Here is an 18,639-nt window from a genome sequence, read left to right as displayed (position 1 = left end):
TCCTCCAGGGCTCAACGCCCCATCCAGCGTCAGGGACCCCCAGCTCTGGGGAGAAGCGAAGCCACGACTTCTCTTCCCAAAGGGAAAGTGGAGCACCTGCTTCGGGGAGGAGGCGAGCCTGGTAGCGTGCCTACCTCGAAATCGCCACTTAGGGCGGGAGGGAAACCGACTAGGAAGGGCGCTAGGACCGCGCGGGCTCGGCTCCGCCCCCTCTTCCGGCGGGCGGGCTGGGCACAGGCCGCGGCTAACAGTCGGCACCGCCCCGAGCCGGGAGCGCGGCCGGAGCGAGGCGCGGGCTGTGGGGCCGCCGCGTGTCCGGCCCCGCTCGCCCGTGCCCGCCCGCCCGCCCGCCCGCCATGCCCGGCTACGACTACAAGTTCCTGGAGAAGCCTAAGCGGCGGCTGCTTTGCCCGCTGTGCGGGAAGCCCATGCGCGAGCCTGTGCAGGTTTCTACCTGCGGCCACCGCTTCTGCGACACCTGCTTGCAGGAGTTCCTCAGGTGCGAGTCGAGGGTGGCAGGGACGGCCGGTGCGGGGGGTGGACACCGCATGGGGAGGGGCTCAGGTCGGAGGCATGCCAGGCCTTTGTCTGCGCCGCGGCCCCGTCACCTCAGGGGCGCCCACTGTGACATCACGGGGCGGCGGTGACGTCAGGCCCCGAGGGAGAACCCCACTCACTAATCTGTAGGGTCCCGGGTGCCACCGGCGTCCGCACTCGGTCGGAAGAACTCGGTGGGTTCCCGCAAGGTGGAGGTGGGAAAAGACGACCTTCCTGACCGGTTGCTGGCCCTTCCCCCTTATCTGAGAGCGAGAGCCGCCTCATCCTTGAACTTTGAATCCTTCTGGGAAGAGGAGGACAAAACCCTCCGTCCCGCGCAGCACCTTAAGCCTCAGGAGTTTTCACCCATCTAATCTCTTCTGATTCTTCGAACATTACAAGAATGGCAGCTATTGTTCTCCCATTTCACAGGTGATGAAACAACAGATTCAAAGAAAGGCTGCGACTTGCCCATGGTCACACAGTTACTTAAAGGCTTATCTGGGATTTAAACTCGGGCTGCTTGTGGTCACAATAGAGGGAGGACTGTGACATTCCAGATCTCTCCAGAAGCAGGAACGTTTTGAGTGTCCCTCCTGTCCTGAGTGGTCTTGAGTACTACAGATGGTCTATAGATCTTTAGAGAGGGCGTCACACCGTGGGTGTTACTGAACATCCTCTCCCCTCCGAGGATCCGGGTCACCCATTGGCTCTTGGCATCCGTTGAGTTCTGGGCACTCTGTGGTGTCTTGAATTTCCTGCCCACCCTTGGAATTGTTCAGGCCTAGGTGTGGGGAGGTCGTGCTCCAAGAGCACAGGGGAAGGCTAGGTCAGCCATGGTCATGTGTCAGGAGGCTGTTTGCTGAGGAGATTGAGGGGTGCTGGCAGGGAGAGCATCTTTAGAGCTCCTGCCTTTAGTGCTCTCTCCCTCCCTCCCTCTGTCCTCTGCAACCCCTAGCCTGGAGGAAATCTTAGGAGGCCCTTTGTTTTCTGTTCCCCTCAGCCTGGGCCAGCTCCTGCCCTCACATATGCTCCTGCACAAGCTGCTGCCCCCTCCTCCTTTTCCCTCACCCTCCTCCCTCCTCCCTCCAGTGTACACACATACTCCCCTACAGACACACAGTCCCATTGTCTTCTCCAGTGCCCTTCCCCAGCCCTCTGGTTTCCAGATGAGGCCAGCTGAGCAGCCTACCCTGCCCCCAACTCAGCTGACCCACCCTGCCTGCCTCAGGGAAGGATAGGGAGGGGGGTGCCAGGCCCTCTACCTCCACCTTCTCTGCCCCAGTCTGCTGCTTTCGCCCCTCCTCCTCCCGGAAATCCCCTCTTCCTCTCCCACAGCCCCCTCCCCCCATCCTGTCTTCTCCCCTGGGCCTGGGCCTCCACTGCACAGCCTGGAGCAGTCTCTGCCCCAGCCTCCCCCTTTCTCCTAGTGCTACTGAGGCCCCTGGAGGGAGAAGGGAAGAGGGAAGAGGTGGTTGGACAGGCTCTGCCCCTTACCACTATGCGCTACCATACAAGCAAGTGTGTCCATGGCCATGGTGGAACCTTTGTCCTGGCTGGGCCCCAAGCTGCACAGGATAATCTGCCTGAAGCCTGGGAACTTCTCTCAGTCCCCTCCCTGTCTCCAAAATCATTAAGTCAGCACATTCCTGAAGCAACCAAGCAGACCCCCCTCCCTCGTGGCCCACCCCTCTTCACTCCTGCCAGGGCTATTACTCAGGTTGGTCTAGGAAGGCTGGTTGCCCTGTGGGCATGGGCATACCTCATCAGTGCCTGGGCATGTATTGTTCTTGGCACTGGTGGCATGGCCAGTGGTAATGGTGGGGTCAGGGGGAGGAGGTGGATGCTCTAAATCCTTTGGGCATCTTGGGCATGAACTGGCCAAGTCTTGCAAAGTGCCATTATGGACAGAGTTGCCATGTGGCCTCTGCTTCAACCTGATTCCTGCCGCTTCCCACATACCTGATTCAGACCTGCCAGAAATGTCATGCCTGAGGGCCTTCAGCCCTGCTGAGTGAGCCCTTGTTCTCCCTAGTCCATGCCAGGCATGTGTGACGTCCTGGTTAGGGTCAGCGAGGCCATGTTGGCGGGAGGAGGCATGCCAACAGGCATGCGAACAGCCTGGTGGGGATTGGTGGAAGAGAAGGAGGGCAGCGGTCAGGGTCAATAGGCTTCAGATACATGCCGTGCTGTGCACAGACTCTTGGCTGTGCTTGCCTGGGCAGTTTCTCTTCTGTATGCTGTACAGTGTAGCAGAACCAATCTGAACTGTGGAATCAGACATACACATCCAGGTGCTGCTTTAGCTGTAGCCTCAGTTCTTTCATCTGCAAAATGGAGACATTCAGCCCCTTCTCAGACGCAGATGGTGAGGACTGGATGGGAATGAAAACACAGTGCCTCGGAGCGAGCCTTTCCTTCTCTTTGCTTTAGGAGACACACCCTCATAGAAGGAGGGAGGGGATGGGGTAAGGTGGCCCCAAGCTGACCTTTGCCCTGGGTTCACTGGCTAGGCACCCTCATAGGGGCTGGGCAGCTCTGGCAATTAATCTGAGCCCATCCCTGTTCACCCTCTCTCCCCCCATTAGCTTTCAGCCCAGCCAGTGAAAACCTGGGGGGAAGGGGTGGCTGGGCAGCCTGTTCCTTTCCCAGTCCAGCTGCCATCCTCGGGGGGAGGGGTGCCAGCTGCCACCTGTTGGCCAAATGCTCTCTGAAGCAGCTGTCTCTGCCTCCACTGGGTCCAGAACCCCCCGCCCCAGGACAAGAGCTAGGATCTTCTGGGGTCATGGAGAAGTGGGCACTCTCAGGACTCTGCCCTCTCAGGTAGTAGGGCTGGCTAGGAACCGGTCTGGCAAGGGAAGGATGCTGCTCTGGTTGAGGAGGTGGGGCCCAGGGTTCTCCCTTCCCGTGGTGTAGAGCCTTGACCCTGTCCCTTCTCCCTTCACAGTGAAGGAGTCTTCAAATGCCCTGAGGACCAGCTTCCTCTGGACTATGCCAAGGTGAGTCCACAGGGCCAAGCAGAGGCCTAGGTACAGACTGTTGCCCTTGGTGGAGGCTGGAGCTGCTAGCAGCCAGTGGGCTTAGGGCCAATGTCAACCCAGTGCAGCAGAATTCGTTTGCCCCCACAAAGGTGGCCTGTTCCCTCCCACCAGGCTGGTTTGCAAATGAGGTCCGTGTTTGCCCTGGAGGGCAGGCACAATGCCTAGCCTGTGGGGGTGCATAGAGCTGCTCTGTGCTCACAAGAAGTGTTCCCCTCCCCTTCGGGTGGCAGGCCAGACCTGTGGCTGAAGGCCAGAATCCCTCTACCAGGGGGAAGGAAGCAGAGGGTATAAGGGCTGCCTGGGACTGAGCAGGCCTATTGGCTACCACCCCAATGAGAGTGCCATGTGCAGGCCTGTTGGGGACCTTGATATCCAGCAATGGAGCTGATACTACCTGTTGTGTCCTTTATCCCTGGGCACAGAGGGGAAATATAGCCCAGGAGAGGCTGTTACTGGTTCTAAGGTAGAGCTAGCCTACCTGGGGTTGGACGGGGCAGGAATTGGGGATTGTAGCAGGCTCTGACCCTGACCAGTTTCTCCCCACCCCCAGATCTACCCAGACCCAGAGCTGGAGGTACAGGTATTGGGCCTGCCTATCCGCTGCATTCACAGTGAGGAGGGCTGCCGCTGGAGTGGACCACTTCGTCACCTACAGGTGAGGCTCTGATGGGGGCGGGAGGATTACCCCTCCTTTGGCAGGCACTAACTGCAGCCCTTCCTACCAGGGTCACCTGAATACCTGCAGCTTCAATGTAGTCCCCTGCCCCAATCGCTGCCCCACCAAGCTGAGCCGCCGGGATCTGCCTGTACACTTGCAACACGACTGCCCCAAGCGGCGCCTCAAGTGCGAGTTTTGTGGCTGTGACTTCAGTGGGGAGGCCTTTGAGGTGGGTGGGGCCTGGCTGAGGGTTGAGGGAGAGTGGGGCGTCTGATGGGCCAGGGATCCCTTAACTCAGCCCCTCTGGCATTTCCACAGAGCCACGAGGGCATGTGCCCCCAAGAGAGTGTGTACTGTGAGAACAAGTGTGGTGCCCGCATGATGCGAAGGTTGCTGACCCAGCATGCCACCTCTGAGTGCCCCAAGCGTACCCAGCCCTGCGCCTACTGCACTAAGGAGTTCGTCTTTGACACCATTCAGGTGAGGCCCTTCCTGAACTGTGGGCTGTAGGGCAAGTAGCAGGGAGTCAGGCTACTGACCACTGTCTCTACGGCCCTAGAGCCACCAGTACCAGTGCCCGAGGCTGCCTGTGCCTTGCCCCAACCAGTGTGGTGTGGGCACCGTGGCTCGGGAGGACCTGCCAGGCCATCTGAAAGACAGTTGTAGCACTGCCCTAGTGCTGTGTCCATTCAAAGACTCCGGCTGCAAGCATAGGGTGAGATGCCCCTCCTCCTTCCTGTCAGCCCCGTTCTTGGTCCTTGAAGCCTCAGACACTGACTTAGGCCCTTGGTGGTCCACTTTCTGCTGCTCTTAGGCTTTCAGTCCTTCCCCTTGCTGGCGAGCTCCAGCCTCATCCTAGTGCCCTCAACCTTCCTCATTCAGAGCTGGGTGCCTGCCCATTCCTCCCCTCTCCCCTGGTCCTGCTCCTACTGATAACTCTCCTCTCTTCCTGTGGCCTGGGGCTTTGCCAACAGTGCCCTAAGATGGCAATGGCACGGCACGTGGAGGAGAGTGTGAAGCCCCATCTGGCCATGATGTGTGCCCTGGTGAGCCGGCAGCGACAGGAGCTGCAGGAGCTACGGCGAGAGCTGGAGGAGCTGTCAGTGGGCAGTGATGGCGTGCTCATCTGGAAGATTGGCAGCTATGGGCGACGGCTACAGGAGGCCAAAGCCAAGCCCAACCTGGAGTGCTTCAGCCCAGCCTTCTACACACATAAGTATGGTTACAAACTGCAGGTGTCTGCATTCCTCAATGGCAATGGCAGTGGTGAGGGCACACATCTTTCACTCTACATTCGTGTGCTGCCAGGTGCCTTTGACAATCTCCTTGAGTGGCCCTTTGCCCGCCGTGTCACCTTCTCCCTGCTGGATCAGAGCGACCCTGGACTCGCTAAGCCACAGCATGTCACTGAGACCTTCCACCCTGACCCAAACTGGAAGAACTTCCAAAAACCGGGCACTTGGCGGGGCTCCCTGGATGAGAGTTCTCTGGGCTTTGGTTACCCCAAGTTCATCTCCCACCAGGATATCCGCAAGCGAAACTACGTTCGGGATGATGCAGTATTCATCCGTGCCTCTGTTGAATTGCCCCGAAAGATCCTCAGCTGAGCACAGACAGCTCCAGGAGAAAGGGGGGTAGAGCATGACCTCTGTCAGGCACTGGCTGAACCTGGAGGGGCCGGACCCCCTTTCAGCTGCTTCTGCAGCCCAGGTTCCGTTACCCTGTTATCCCATTCCCTCTACCCCTTCCCTGACACCCTCAGGTGCCTCCTATTGGTGCTTCAGCCTTGGCCCCTGTGGTGAGCAAGTCTTGGGGTCATCAAGGGCTTGGAAACAAGTGATCCCAGGGCCTGTCTCCTCTCCTGGGCAGGGCAGACATGCCTTGATGCTGGCCACACTCTACCCTCTACGCGGACTGAGGTGCCTGCTGGTGCTATGTCCCAAGAGCCATAGAGGGGAGGGGAAGTTGGGTGGTTAAAGAATCTGTGTTGAGATCTGATTTCTCTTCCCCTTTGCCCAGCTGTGCCTCCTCTGGTTATTTATTTACTTAGTGCCAGGAGGGCACAGCAAGGGAGCCCTGGTTTTTTAAATAAATCCTGAATTGTATTTATTAATTTGGTTCCAGCCTGACTCATCTGGTTTGGTTAAGGCCCTGGAAGGCTGGGCCCAACTGTGAAGGCAAAAGGACCTGTCCCAGGTTGCGTGATGCCACTCTAGCCCCAGGATCCAGCTGCCCTGCTAGGTCGCCCTCTGGTGGATGATAGAGGAACTTCATGAGGCTTTGTGTAGAAGGTGCCTGTCGCTGCCCTCTGGTGGTTAGGTGGGGGAGGTGTAGGCTCTCGACATTTTATAAAGCTGTATGTAGTCCCAGATCCATACATATCCCACCAGGTTAGTGCCTCTGCCTTAGGCAGGTCTTCCTTGGTCTAACGATAACAGCTACCATTTTTTGAAGTACTTTCAAAGTACTTTCTTTGGCAGACACTCCTAAGCACTTTACATACGTTATTTCCTCTAATACAACAGTCAAATGAAATAGCTTTTACCACCATAGTAAATGGACCTATTTTAGGCCATCGTGAAGATTTAATGAGACGATGCATGTTCTTAACACAAAACAACTGTTTGATGAATGTTAATCTAACCCCAAATCATATCCAGGGACTAAGCTGAGCAAAGGGGTCTTTGAGGTATACAAAGCACTTAGATTTTCTCAGGCATACATCATTTGCTTTTCAAAAGTACAAGCTTCAGTGCGTGCCTGTGATTATCTACACTGACTGATAAACTAGGAACAGGAGTAAGTTGACTTCAGTGATCTTTCAGCTGGTTTGGTGCAGGTCCTGGATTGTTTCAAGCTCCAGCAATCCCTAGAAATACAGCTCCTTTTAATTTTGTCAATAGATTTGGGTTTGGATCTTTGCTGTGCTTACTTTTTGACGAGACTTAGCTATATGGGGGTACATCCTTGCTCTCACTGGTAAAAAGAATAATCCTGCTCACCTTCTAGATTTGTGAAGATAAATCAGCACCAAGTGCTTTATTTTTCTTGCCTGGCCCTGAGAAGAGGCCTAAAGATGAAAACTATTATCTAGTAAGGGAAAAGTTCAAGGGCTGTAGTTCTTCTCTCCTACAGAGGGGTTCAGGTGAAGAGCCCTTCTCAGAAAGTGACAGATGAGGGCTGAGCCTGCAACGGTCAGCCTGGGAGACTACCAGGTAAACCCTCAAAAGGTCAAATTCATTGATCTAGCTGGGGCTTGCTGAGAGTCAAGATGGCACCTTCACCAGATAAGCCATCTTGGTACAGTGACACCTGGAAGCTGGTTAGGAAGAAGCCAGCTCTAACAAGAAATGCCTTCACTTAAGTGCTTCAGGCAACAAACAGGTGAAACCGTTCTTCCAAGAGAAGGAATACACTTGGATCATGCTTGGGCTCCCTCTCTTGGCAAGAGTGTGGCACTGCACCACTCCAGTGGGACGTGCAAAAATGAGATGCTGCAGTCAACCCCACACCTGGGCCTAACTCTCATTCCAGTGCTGTTGCAGGCAGTCATAACTGCCTAACGGAACCCAGGCCAGGTTTTGCATCAAAGTGCGAGCTGGACTGACTTCTCTGGCTACTCTGCCAACCTCTGACCTTGGGCTAACTGCAGGTCTCATCTGACACACAAGAGGGCTTTCACAGGATTGTATGTGTAAAGGAGCAAAAGCCCTTTCACAAAACAGGCATGCTCAGGAGAGGGTGCTTTCCAGCTTCATCAGTATTTGACAGTCGCCTGCTGACTCTTGCTAAGGGTCGGATTCCACTCCCACTGAATCCTACACTTTGGAAATCTTTCCTTCCCTCCACATCTTAGCCCAAACCCACACTCAGCAGAAAAGGGAGGGGAGAACCTACAGTTTGACCACTGAACGACACAAGTTTGAAATGCACAGGCCCACTTAGATATTTTCAACATTGTATTTCCTTATGATTTTAACATTTTCTTCTAGCTTTATTATGAATATGGTATATAATACATATACAAAATATGTTGATTGACTTTATGGGTAAGGCTTCTGGTCAACAGATTAGTGGTTAAAATTTTTAAGAGTCAAGTGAGACTGTGCTGGGAGCGGGAGAGGGGGGTTGGCGCCCCTAATCCCTAGAGTTGTTCAAGGGCCAACTGTAAATAGCTTTTGGATCTCCCCTCTGCAGACAGAAACAGGTAAAGTTCTCCAATATTCAACCCATGAGATTCAAATCACCAAGAAAGCTGTTTTTCATGTTACAGATTATAGCAATTATTACCTCCACCTGTCAAAGGCCCTTGGAAATTCCCAAATGTTGGCAATGGAAGGGGAGGGAGGGAAATTTAGTCTCAAGTTGGCTTATTAGCAAATCGGATCTGCATTTTTTCAATGACTGATGGCAGTACATTTCAGGCCTCCATGAAGGAGGCAAACCATACTCACCTGTCAAATCCCACCAAGGCCCTAGCTGTCCTGCCTATGGAGAATCCAGCCAGCTGGGTACCTCCTCAGGGACTGACTGGTCTACTTCATGCCTTATGGAACCCACAGCATCTGGTCTGTGATAATACATTGGGAGGTCTTCTGAGTAATGAATACTCTAGGGCCTCCCCCTCTTAAAAATGAGGAATTTCTTCTAATAAATGATACATTAAGAAACCATTATAAGAAAAATCACCCCAAACATTGACACCATTAAACGAATAGGACAAGATCAAAAGGTGAGTTTTTTCTTTTTACTGGTTTATAATAATCTTAAAAACCCCATCACACCCATAAACCACCACAGGTGAGAAGATGAGGGAGATGGAGAATGAATGCTACAGTATGTGAACAGCTTGGGAATTTCAGTATTCCCTAGGGGCAGTGTGGGATGGAGGCAGGGAATGTGGCTAGGAGGCCCTGGTTTGGACCCTTATTGCTGGTTGGGGGTTGGCTGTGGCAGAGCGGGTAGGGGCTCAGGGTGAACTAGGGAACATCTCACACCAAAGGCGAGGGTAGTTGGGGGTGGAGGTGGGGGTCACAGTACATTTTCCATGCAGATTAGGGGTGGGAGAGCTTCAGAGACTTGCACCCCTACACAGGAAGAGATGGGTTTGAGGTTTGATTTAAAGCCCCCAAGTTGGTGTCTGGTCCAATTTCCTAAAATGGCAGCTCACCTTTCAGGGAGAGACATTGGAAAAAATTACAGCAAAAATATCTGGTTTGGAGATCAAGCAAGGGATAAGGGGAGACAGTGGTGTTCTTTCAATTTAACTCAGAAAAGCAAGAACTGGAAGGGGGCCCTGGGTGAGATGGCCAACACCTTGGGAGAAGGCATTGCACCAGAAGCTACAGGTGCTCCTGAGGGCTCAGGGACAGGGAGGTACCAGTGTTCACAAAAGGCAGGAAAACAACTGGGAACAATAAATTAGGACTTCATGTTGCTATCATTTGGCATAACACAATCAGGCTTTTTTTTTTTTTTTTTCCTTTTTAAATATAAGGCAACTTGCCAACACATAATTTAAAAACTGGTCTTCAGTCACATTGCTTCAGATCACTAGAGAATTTCTGGCTAAAGAACAGTAGATAGTATAGTAAACAAAACCCAGAATTTTAAATAAGAACATCAGCTCACATTCCCCAGAGACAAGAGGAAAGGTAAGGGCTTATTTGGTTTAAAAAAAAAAAAAAAAAGGCAGAGCCCAACTACGCATCTTTAACAGAAGGGTGCAAATAATTACAAAACATAATCTAAGTTTTAAAAGTTACAGAAGTTTTAAATTTCTAGCCAAGTAATTGTCAATAGGGAATGAGACGTGTTAAGCATGGAGTGGGTATGCACCAAAAATGGGCAAGGGGCAGGATGGGCTGTTTCCAAGGGAGGCCCATCTCTGGCTGTTAGAACCATGCTTATTTGGTAAAGGAAGAATTCAAAGAGCTTAAGGCTTTGTGTTTTTCCTTCTTTCTTCATCAAACTGAGGGGCTGTGAAGAGGTGACTAGAGGGTGAATGTACCTGTGGGGCCACTCACACACAAAGCTACTCAAACCCACACTACATTCATACAGAAACATGACATTTAAAATTACAGTGTAGAGCAATATGCTTAGCCAGTGTAGAGAGAATCAAATTTTTTTTTTTTTTTTTTTGGTGTTTTTAACTCCAATGTGATCATTCCTTACCTAATTCCTCAAGTAAGATCAGTTTGTTTCACTTACTTTTTTTTGAGGGAGGTAGGGGATGAGGGCAGCAGGTGAGTTAGGAGAGAGGTAACAGAGAAAGGGATCTCGGGTATCCTGGATGGTCACTGCATTTCTCTAGGTCTGGAAGAGGGAGTCAGAAACCAAGATACAAACACAAAGACAGATTATTTCCCCCCAAGTCTCAAGGCTATGGCCAAGTACCTGCAGGATGCCCTTGAGAAGTGTGGCAAAGACAAGTATACTGGCTCTTGGATAAATGTAGATGTAAAACAAAGAAAGCCTTGAGGAATGGAGAAAGGCAGGGAGGAGATGAAGACTGCTCAGTTTTGATTTGAGGTCTTTGGGTGAATAAGGAATTACCTTCCAGGGCACTAGAGAAGTCTGGCTTCTTAGTCCCAGAGTGAGACAGACAGGCAGGGAGAGGCCTAGCTTAGGGGACTGGGCACCTACAGCTATCTCACCTAAGGACCTTCCATTAACTCACACCTGAGTTCTAAGGGAAACAGGCAGAGCAGGAAAAGCCAGGAGACGGCTGGTGGGAAATGCTGAGGGAGTGGGGGAAAGATGGGACATAATGGTGGGACTATAAGGTAGGGCAACAGCAGAGAGAAAAGCCTGGGGTTGGGATTGGGTCCTAACATAACCCCAAAGCTGCTGGGGCTGGTGGCGGAGAGGATGAGGGCATAGAGGATCCCCTTCTGTCCTCAATTAGATCCCACCAAATTCCCTTTCTTAGACAGCTAATGATCACATTGGAGCAGTAAAACTTTGAAACTATCCAATTATTCAAAAGAAAGACTAAATCTAGGAAGGTGATGTGTAGCTTGTAGAGGGCACCGGGACTACCTATCTATACCCAGGGTGCTGAATATGAAGACTTCGACTATCTGTGGGATCAGGGGCTCGGTTGCCAGGGGCTCGGTGGGCCTTGCTCAGCATAGCCAAGCTCTGTTCTCGGAAGCAGGCCTGCTGGAAATCCCCACTTAGGTAATCCACTGTTTGCATCAAGCTGTTTTGGCTTGCCACTGGACCGCCCCCGGTCCCTGCTCGGTAGTGGGCCCCAGCAGCCGCTGCACAGTCGAGGGGTGCACCCGTGGGCTGCCCGCCGTGGAACGGCATGGTGAGGTCTTGAGACCCCGAGCTGTCGCTATTGGGAGTGGGCAAAATGTTGTTCCACAGGGGTTGGAAGTAGTGACCATTGGGGTAGGCCAGTGGGGCTGCCAGGCCGTTGACTGGAGGGGATGGGGTTGGCTTTTCCAGAGGTGGCTTCAGATGGAACGACTGTGCCAGGCAGAGTTCCTGCGGGTAGGGAGGGGCCTTGCCCACAAAGCCAGGCCCTGCCAACTCACGTCCTGCCCCATGTTTGCCTGTCAGGCCGGGGGCTGGTGTCCCACCAGCCTCACTGCACATCTGTTGTAGGTGGGCCAGCTGGTGCTGGTTCCAGGCGACTGGCTTGAGGTCGCTAGGGTAGCCAGTGGGGGCTCGAGAGATGCCCGTGGGTAGGTTGACAGGGCCTGTGGCAGGCAATGCGGCTGCAGCCACATGGGTGTGCTCCATGGGATTGACCACACATGAAGGCATTGGTGTGGGGACGCTGTGGGTCGACACCCGGGTGCTTGCATTGATGAGCAGACTGCGACTAATGGGGCTGGGGTTGGCGATCTGGCCCTCACACACTGAGGTAGTGCTGATGCCTGCCCTCGTCTGGCAAAACTGGTTGATCTGGTGCACGATGCTGCTCAGGTCCGGGGGCTGGCTGTGCTGCAGGGTGGCCGCCATTGAAAGGGGGATAGTTGAGGTAGACACGGTCACATTCGGGGGGGCATCTGAGTCTGGCATCTTCCGGCCTCCATGCAGCAAGGGGTTGGGGGGGTGCTGGAGACCTTGGTGAGACAGGGCCTGAGGGTGGACCAAGCCTTGGGTTTGGGTCATGGGCTGAGGGTGGCCCAGGCCCTGAGGCTGCTGGAGGCTCTGAGGGTGGGACAGTGCCTGGGGTGGCGGGATACCCTGAGGGTGCTGCAGCGTCTGGGGAGGGGCGTGGGCCAGGGTCTGTGCATGCTGCAGGGCCTGCTGGCGGGCCAGAGCCTGGGCCTGGGGATGGGCTAAAGTGCTGGGTGCCACAGTGGCATAGGGTGCCACTGGGGGGTTCATGATGGCCTCAGGGAGCAACCGGGCTCGGGTGCCGTCAAAGTCCTTGAGTATGCTTTTGGCTGGCACTTTGACAATGGCAAGCAGGCCTGCCTTGGTGGCAGCCTGAGTCGGGTAGGGACTGTAGCGCTGGGCTGATGTGTCGAGGCCGTTCACAGTACGACGAACGTGTTTCCGCTGGGGAACCTTCACACTGTTGGGGAAGATTTTTATAGTCAGTGGGTTGTTTGCGACCTTCTTAGCATACGCGTCCAATTCGGCTGGGGTGGGATAGTGAGCAGTTCTCATTTTCTGTGTAGTGTCCCCTAGAGAGAGAGAAGGGGAAGGAGAGCAAAGAAGGAGAGGGAGCTCATCAGTGCCAAGCCAATCAGCCCTTCTAGATTCCCTTTTTGAGGCACTATGGTGGAGGACGTGGGGAGCTAGCTAAGTTGTCATCCCTAGTCTTCAGTTGCAGACCCAGCCTCAGCCCTCAAGATAACAGCATTGCTAACTTTTAGTCAGTGCTTACAATGGGCCAGACCTTGGGCTAAGTGATAGGTTATCTCAATGAATACTTACTGATGCTAGCATAATTCCCTTTTTTCAAATGAGGGCATTAAAGACTGGAATAGCAGAGCAACTTTCAAAAGTCCTGTATCTTGCAGAGCCAGACATTGGCAAATTCTCACAGAGGTAACTCTCTTATATGGAACTCTGAGTTCCTACCAGCCTATGCTTGCCTGGGGGTTGAAAGTTCTAAGCAGAGTTGCTTGTCAGGGCCCTCTGTGGCCACTCAGTCCCTTCTCCAGGACACCTGGGGGTTAAGAGAACACCCAGAATGACTACTCTTCACTCTGCAGCAGCGAGGCATCAGCTTTTTCTTTGGCCTTGGCAGCTGGGGCACCATGCCCACTGGGTGGGCATCCTGGCACAGTGGACAGGATGCTTCTTTTTTAGGAGCAGAGTTAAGCTGCCAACATCCCTCCCCCATGCCTATGTCACAAGTTCACATTTGTTTACAGCTTACTCTCAGCCTGACTGGGTGTAGATCAAAAGGCTTTATTTATTTCCTTGTGGGGGGTTACAATAATGACAGGGCAGCAGGGAGGGAATTTGAGAAGAAAGGACTCAGAGAATCTTTAAGTCCTGAGAGCCAAAAATAGTCTATATTCGGCCCTTGTCAGCTGTTACTTTCCAAAATGAAAGAGGAAAAACCTGCCTTCCTTTGGAGACTACGGAAATACCCATTCAATGCGCCTCATTAATGTTAACAGTCTCTTTGTTCCCATCTCCAGTTGCCTCCCATCAGGGGGCTCCAGCGGATGTTGTGCTTCTAGTCAAAAAGGAAAAGGTTCTGAGAACAAGAGCTCTTTAAGGATGCTAGGCTTCTGCAAGGGGTCTCTGCTCTGATATTCCACTCTCTGAGAAAGGGTCTCCCCTGAGTATACACAGAAGGTGCTCAATAAAGGCTTGCTGAGTGAGTTAAGTACACAGACTGCCCAAAGCAGAAAGAAAGGGGCTTGGCTGGGAGCCTAGGCTCAGCTAGCTGACTCCCTCTCTACGTCCTCCCCTTGCTGGAGGCAGTCATACAGACCAGGGACTAAGCTGACTGAATGCCCAGCTTGTGGCTTCAGCTGGCTTGGCTCAAGGAGATCCCATTCAGAGTCATGTCACTGGGCATCAACTGGAATAGAAGTGGGCTAGTGAGTGTGCTAGAAGGAAGAGGGCATAGGTGCCATCCTTTGGTGACACTGCTGGTTAGCTGGCAGCAGCAATTGCTTAGAAATTGCTCTTGGAAAGAGAAAATGAAAGCTCGAGTCTAGGAGGGGTAGAGAGATTTGGGCCCACACTAAACAAGGTAGAATTTAGCAAAAAGGGTACGGAAAGGAAAAATTTGTGCCTCCAAATACTGGCACAATGCCTTGAACTTAGCAGGCATGCCAACATATTTAAGGGTCTGCTTTATTTATGAGTACAGAATAAATGCTCTACCCATAAATGAAATGTCTATAAGATGACTAATTTGGAGATGTTCTTAGGATGCTTGTTGTGGTGGTGACTGTTGGTGGTGGCGGCGGGGCGGGCCGATCTTTTTTCCCTCCTAGTTGGTAGTCACCTGCTGATGGGGTTCTTCGATGTTCTGAGAGCGTCTTCTTTGTTCTGCTTTTTATAAGCCACTGTCCCTGAATGGGCTTCAATCTCCATAAAGTGGGGCCATTTTCTGACCAAGTTCTTATATTCTCCTGAATAAGAAAGTCTGGAATTACTGAGAGATAGTCCTTAAACTCATGGCACCAGAATTACATTAGAAGCTGCCCTGGTCAGCCACTGTACTTTGGTGTCTGACTGGTGAAAATCATGACACTCCTAGTTCAGTGCCTTATCCAGAGCAGACATGTAGCAAATACTCGGTAAGTGCCATCAGTATAGGTACTGCCTGACTGAACAAGTGGGGCTGAGGAATGGGAGTCCAAAGCCGCTAGGTTTTAGTTCAGACAGGCATTAAAAGCTTGGGCTTTCCTCGATGTTGGTGGGCTTCTCCCCTTGAAGGCCAAGTAAGAGAGAGAGATAGAGTAGCTGCTGAATAATTTATTGTTCCTTGTTCCAAGTCAGTACCAACTCTCAGGTTGTTTTTTTCCTAAGAAAGCATAAGCAGAAGGGATCTTGGCCTCATTCAGAAGTAGAAATGGGACACTTGTACTGATTAGTTCTTTTTGTCTTGCCTCCACTAATGTTGACTGAGGGTATTCAAATAAAGGAATCAGAATCAAAGGGAAGTATGGGTAGGGAGGGTGGACAGAGGCTATAATATCTTCATCAAGGAAGAATCTCATGGATGAGATGAGTATATTGGATAAGAGGCCACACTGTGGGAATACAGCCACCCACTTCACATACCAGAACTACAGCCCAACCCTTAAAAAAAGCGAAGTTTTTTCTCAATACTTTCTTATCTCAGTCTCTACACAGGCAACCTGGAGCTTTTCTTTCTTCTAAAACATCTTCCCCTGAGTGCACAGCTACTATAGATACCACAGCTTTGTAAGAAACTTATTTAAATATTTGGTACCAGTGGGGTCATTAATCAAGACATAAGGCAGTGTAAAGAATAGGAAATCTATGGTTAGAAAAAAAAAGAGATCGATTCAAGCACTGGCTTTATTATCTGACTACCCAGAGTCTCAGTCATTCCTCATTTATAAACATGGATGATACCTGCTGTCCTACCACATAGAATTACTTAGATCAAGAGAGTTAATGAATGGGAAGAAGCTCTGTGGACAGAAACAAAGACTCGATATTTACTATTCAAGGACAGCAGGTTTGGCTGGGTCTGCCCACAGACAGGACAAAGCGACCTGACCAAAGAAGTCCCAACTGTAGAACTGCCTGAACTTGAGTCTGAGTTAAAAGTAGCAGAAAGTACTGTTCTGGGGGGTGGGGTGAGGGAGAGAATCTCCCTGAATTCAGGCTTCCCTGCAGGGACCTCCCCGTGTATCCCATTTTGAAGGTCAGAAGACACGGGTGGCATATGCACCAGGAACCTATAAATTTATAGGTGAGGAGGCACAGGCTGTGTGTTTCTAATGCAGGCTTTGGAGTCTGACCTGAGTATGATTTCTAGCATAGTCACCTGAACTGTAATGTGATGTTGGCAAGTGGTAAATACTCTGTACCTCATCTTTAAAAGAAAGATAAGTGAGTCTCCCATATAGAATTACTGAATAATGAATAATAACATATGTAAAAATACTCAAGATAGTGCCTGGCACATAGTAAGCACTCAACAGATGTTAACTAATATTTCTGATGTGAGCTTACCCAGCATTTGGGCCAATTCACTATTTCCAAGCCCTGCCACTAGAGGGCAGATAGGCATACAAAGAAGCAGCACAAAATAATTTTGCTATTTCTCCCAGGCCCCAAAACTCTATAAGAGGTCAAAGTTATTGTCTAAAAAATGATTTGAGAAAAAAGTACCTTTAGTCATTTCAGCCATTCACCCAGAAATATTTACTGAGCCACTATGACATACCTGACCATGAGCTGAGGATATAGGAGCAGAGGCTTGGGGTTTTAATGAAGAAAAAATGTTCAAAAACACATCTTCTGAGGAATTGAGAGAAGATGAGTCAGAGGAAAACAAATTTTCAAGTACAGAGTTCCAAAATGGCTGAGGACTCTCAAAGCAAGTGACATAATGGAATATATAATTTAGAAAAGTTCTAAGGAGGGTATCTACCTAACCTTTACTGTGGTCCTCTACCAAGTAAAGGACCCACCCCAAGCCAAGTTGTTCTTTAATACGGCCTGCCCTATAGCAAATTACATATCTAGGATAGGAAGTGCATTATATCCTCTTACGCACACAGAAAAAGAAGGGGAGAAGAGAAAATCCTGTGATTCTGTACATATGGCAGCACAAATCTGGAGAAAAGTGATTAGCCAGGTGACTTAGGCCAAGAAGCCACATATCCCATCTCCTGACCCCTGATCCATCTCTCCTGTCTTGAGCCGACTCTTACAATACAAAGCACAGTAAGCTATAAACATATGTACCCCATCCCTAACCCACCAGATACCAAGCTCTGTGTTTCTAGCAACTTATAAGACCCTTCTGAGGATGGGGTCGGGGAAGGCTAAAGTCACGAAATTGGTTTTAAGGTCTCTATAATAGATGATAGGTTTGGGCTTTGAGCAGCTCTTCAGCTGCTGGTTCCTAAAAGAGATAGTTCATGCTCCATCTCACCTTAACTATAAATGTTTAACACTAACAGTTATAAGTCTCATGATAGGATTTTTTTCCCCATCATACATTTTGGGATAGGAGAGAAGAAAGCAAGCAAGCTTAAAAACATCAATAGGATTTCTCCTCTGCAAAGGTGTGTTTAGTTAAGAATAGCAACAAGAAGCGTCCAAAGGGATTCGAATACATTGTCCTCCAATGGACAAGTGAACCTGAAACCAGGAAAGAAGGATATCTTAATTCTCGAATATAGACTGGGGACAGTAGTTGGCAGAGGCTATTTAGGGGATGCTTTGCAGAGAAGGAAGTGGAGATCCAAAGTTAGCGCCTAAGATAAAGCTGCCAATGATTATCTGACAGCTTCACCCAGATATGATTATCACATATCTGGGTGAAGCTGTCAGCGTTAAAGCATCCAGAAGACAGAGAGTGCCACTCTTTTGTCATCCTCTTGTATGCTTCCAAGTATACACCCTCTCTATTGTGTCCCTGGAAGCCCAGAACCAGTCACAGTGCAATTAGCATTGCAGATTTGGGTGGCCAGGGAGCACATACAACATCATCACCCAGTTATCATTTATTAAAAGAAAGGCTGGGGGAAAAGCTGGTACAGTAGAACCTGCCTATTGTGTCAGGCAGATGCAGAAGGAAGACTGTCACCTTCAGCTCTGTCATTACGCAAGCTGGATTTATTGGCCAAATCCTGGAACTAGCCAGGCTCTGCCTCCTACTCTCCCTCAAAGAAAAGTCAAGAGGCTAGATCATTAACTTCTGAAGATGATCTCAGAGAAAAGTTTTTTATTGGAACACAGTCACACACATTTGTTTACATATTGTCTACAGCTGCCCTTGCCCTAGAACAGCAGAGCTGAGTAGAAGCAACAGAGACCATATGGCCCTTTACAGAAAAAATTGGCCAAACCCTGTTATAAAAGACTCAGTTAAGTTGCTAAAGCACCTTCTCTATTAAAGGGTAAGCCTAGATGCCTCACTGATTTCCCCTTTTTGCTCTGAAAGGAAGGTCTATTCCAAATTTAGGGCCATTTTGACACTTGAAGATACTGTACATGGTAATGAGCCAGGAATAGAATCTTTTCCTTGCACATCATGCAGTGCAAGGATAGAAGGTAGAAATCTGGGAAAGTATGAAGTATAAAACCCCAGTTCTAGCCAGTTTAAGACGTGACTCTAATAGACAGTTCTGAAAGCTCAATCTTGTGGGAAGTATATTAGCAGGAATACACCCAGAGATACTGAGAAAGTTCACTCCCCACCCCTCTGAAGGTGAAAGCTTCTTTACTTGCTGTGAACTGAGGTCACTGGCTCAGAAG

General features: G+C 50.7%; 2 protein-coding genes across 6 annotated transcripts in view; one reads left to right on the top strand and one right to left on the bottom strand.

Moving 5' to 3' along the window:
* Positions 1-241: 241 nt before the first annotated feature.
* On the top strand, positions 242-6,349 carry TRAF4 (TNF receptor associated factor 4). 2 transcript variants are annotated; one of them, XM_011359949.2, is made up of 7 exons: positions 242-499; positions 3,485-3,536; positions 4,129-4,233; positions 4,304-4,465; positions 4,555-4,716; positions 4,796-4,951; positions 5,211-6,349. In XM_011359949.2, the coding sequence occupies exons 1-7, from the start codon at positions 357-359 to the stop codon at positions 5,841-5,843; spliced, it is 1,413 nt and encodes a 470-aa protein (XP_011358251.1). In that variant the 5' UTR covers positions 242-356; the 3' UTR covers positions 5,844-6,349. The 2 variants fall into 2 exon arrangements, with proteins under 2 accessions (XP_011358251.1, XP_023386340.1); XM_023530572.1 differs by lacking the exon at positions 242-499 and adding an exon at positions 691-969.
* A 2,620-nt stretch (positions 6,350-8,969) lies between these two features.
* FAM222B (family with sequence similarity 222 member B) overlaps positions 8,970-18,639 on the bottom strand; it is a 54,993-nt gene continuing 45,323 nt past the window's right edge. For 3 of the 4 annotated variants that reach the window (XM_011359945.2, XM_011359946.2, XM_011359947.2), the window contains exon 3: positions 8,970-12,887. In XM_011359945.2, the coding sequence (XP_011358247.1) occupies positions 11,281-12,887 (1,607 nt within the window). In that variant the 3' untranslated portion in view covers positions 8,970-11,280. The remainder of the gene's footprint in view (positions 12,888-18,639) is intronic. The other variant, XM_011359948.2, reaches the window with a different exon arrangement.

The sequence above is a fragment of the Pteropus vampyrus genome, unplaced genomic scaffold (assembly GCF_000151845.1).
Source record: "Pteropus vampyrus isolate Shadow unplaced genomic scaffold, Pvam_2.0 Scaffold50, whole genome shotgun sequence".
Classification (NCBI taxonomy): domain Eukaryota; kingdom Metazoa; phylum Chordata; class Mammalia; order Chiroptera; family Pteropodidae; genus Pteropus; species Pteropus vampyrus.
The sequence above is the reverse complement of the archived record's forward strand: the minus strand, read 5'-3'. Positions and strand labels throughout refer to the sequence as shown.

Coding starts and splice junctions, on each gene's coding strand:
- TRAF4 (XM_011359949.2), top strand. CDS start 357: ATGCCCGGCTACGACTACAAGTTCCTGGAGAAGCCTAAGCGGCGGCTG. Junction 500..3,484: donor TGCTTGCAGGAGTTCCTCAG/GTGCGAGTCGAG, acceptor CTCCCTTCACAG/TGAAGGAGTCTTCAAATGCC. Junction 4,466..4,554: donor TCAGTGGGGAGGCCTTTGAG/GTGGGTGGGGCC, acceptor GCATTTCCACAG/AGCCACGAGGGCATGTGCCC.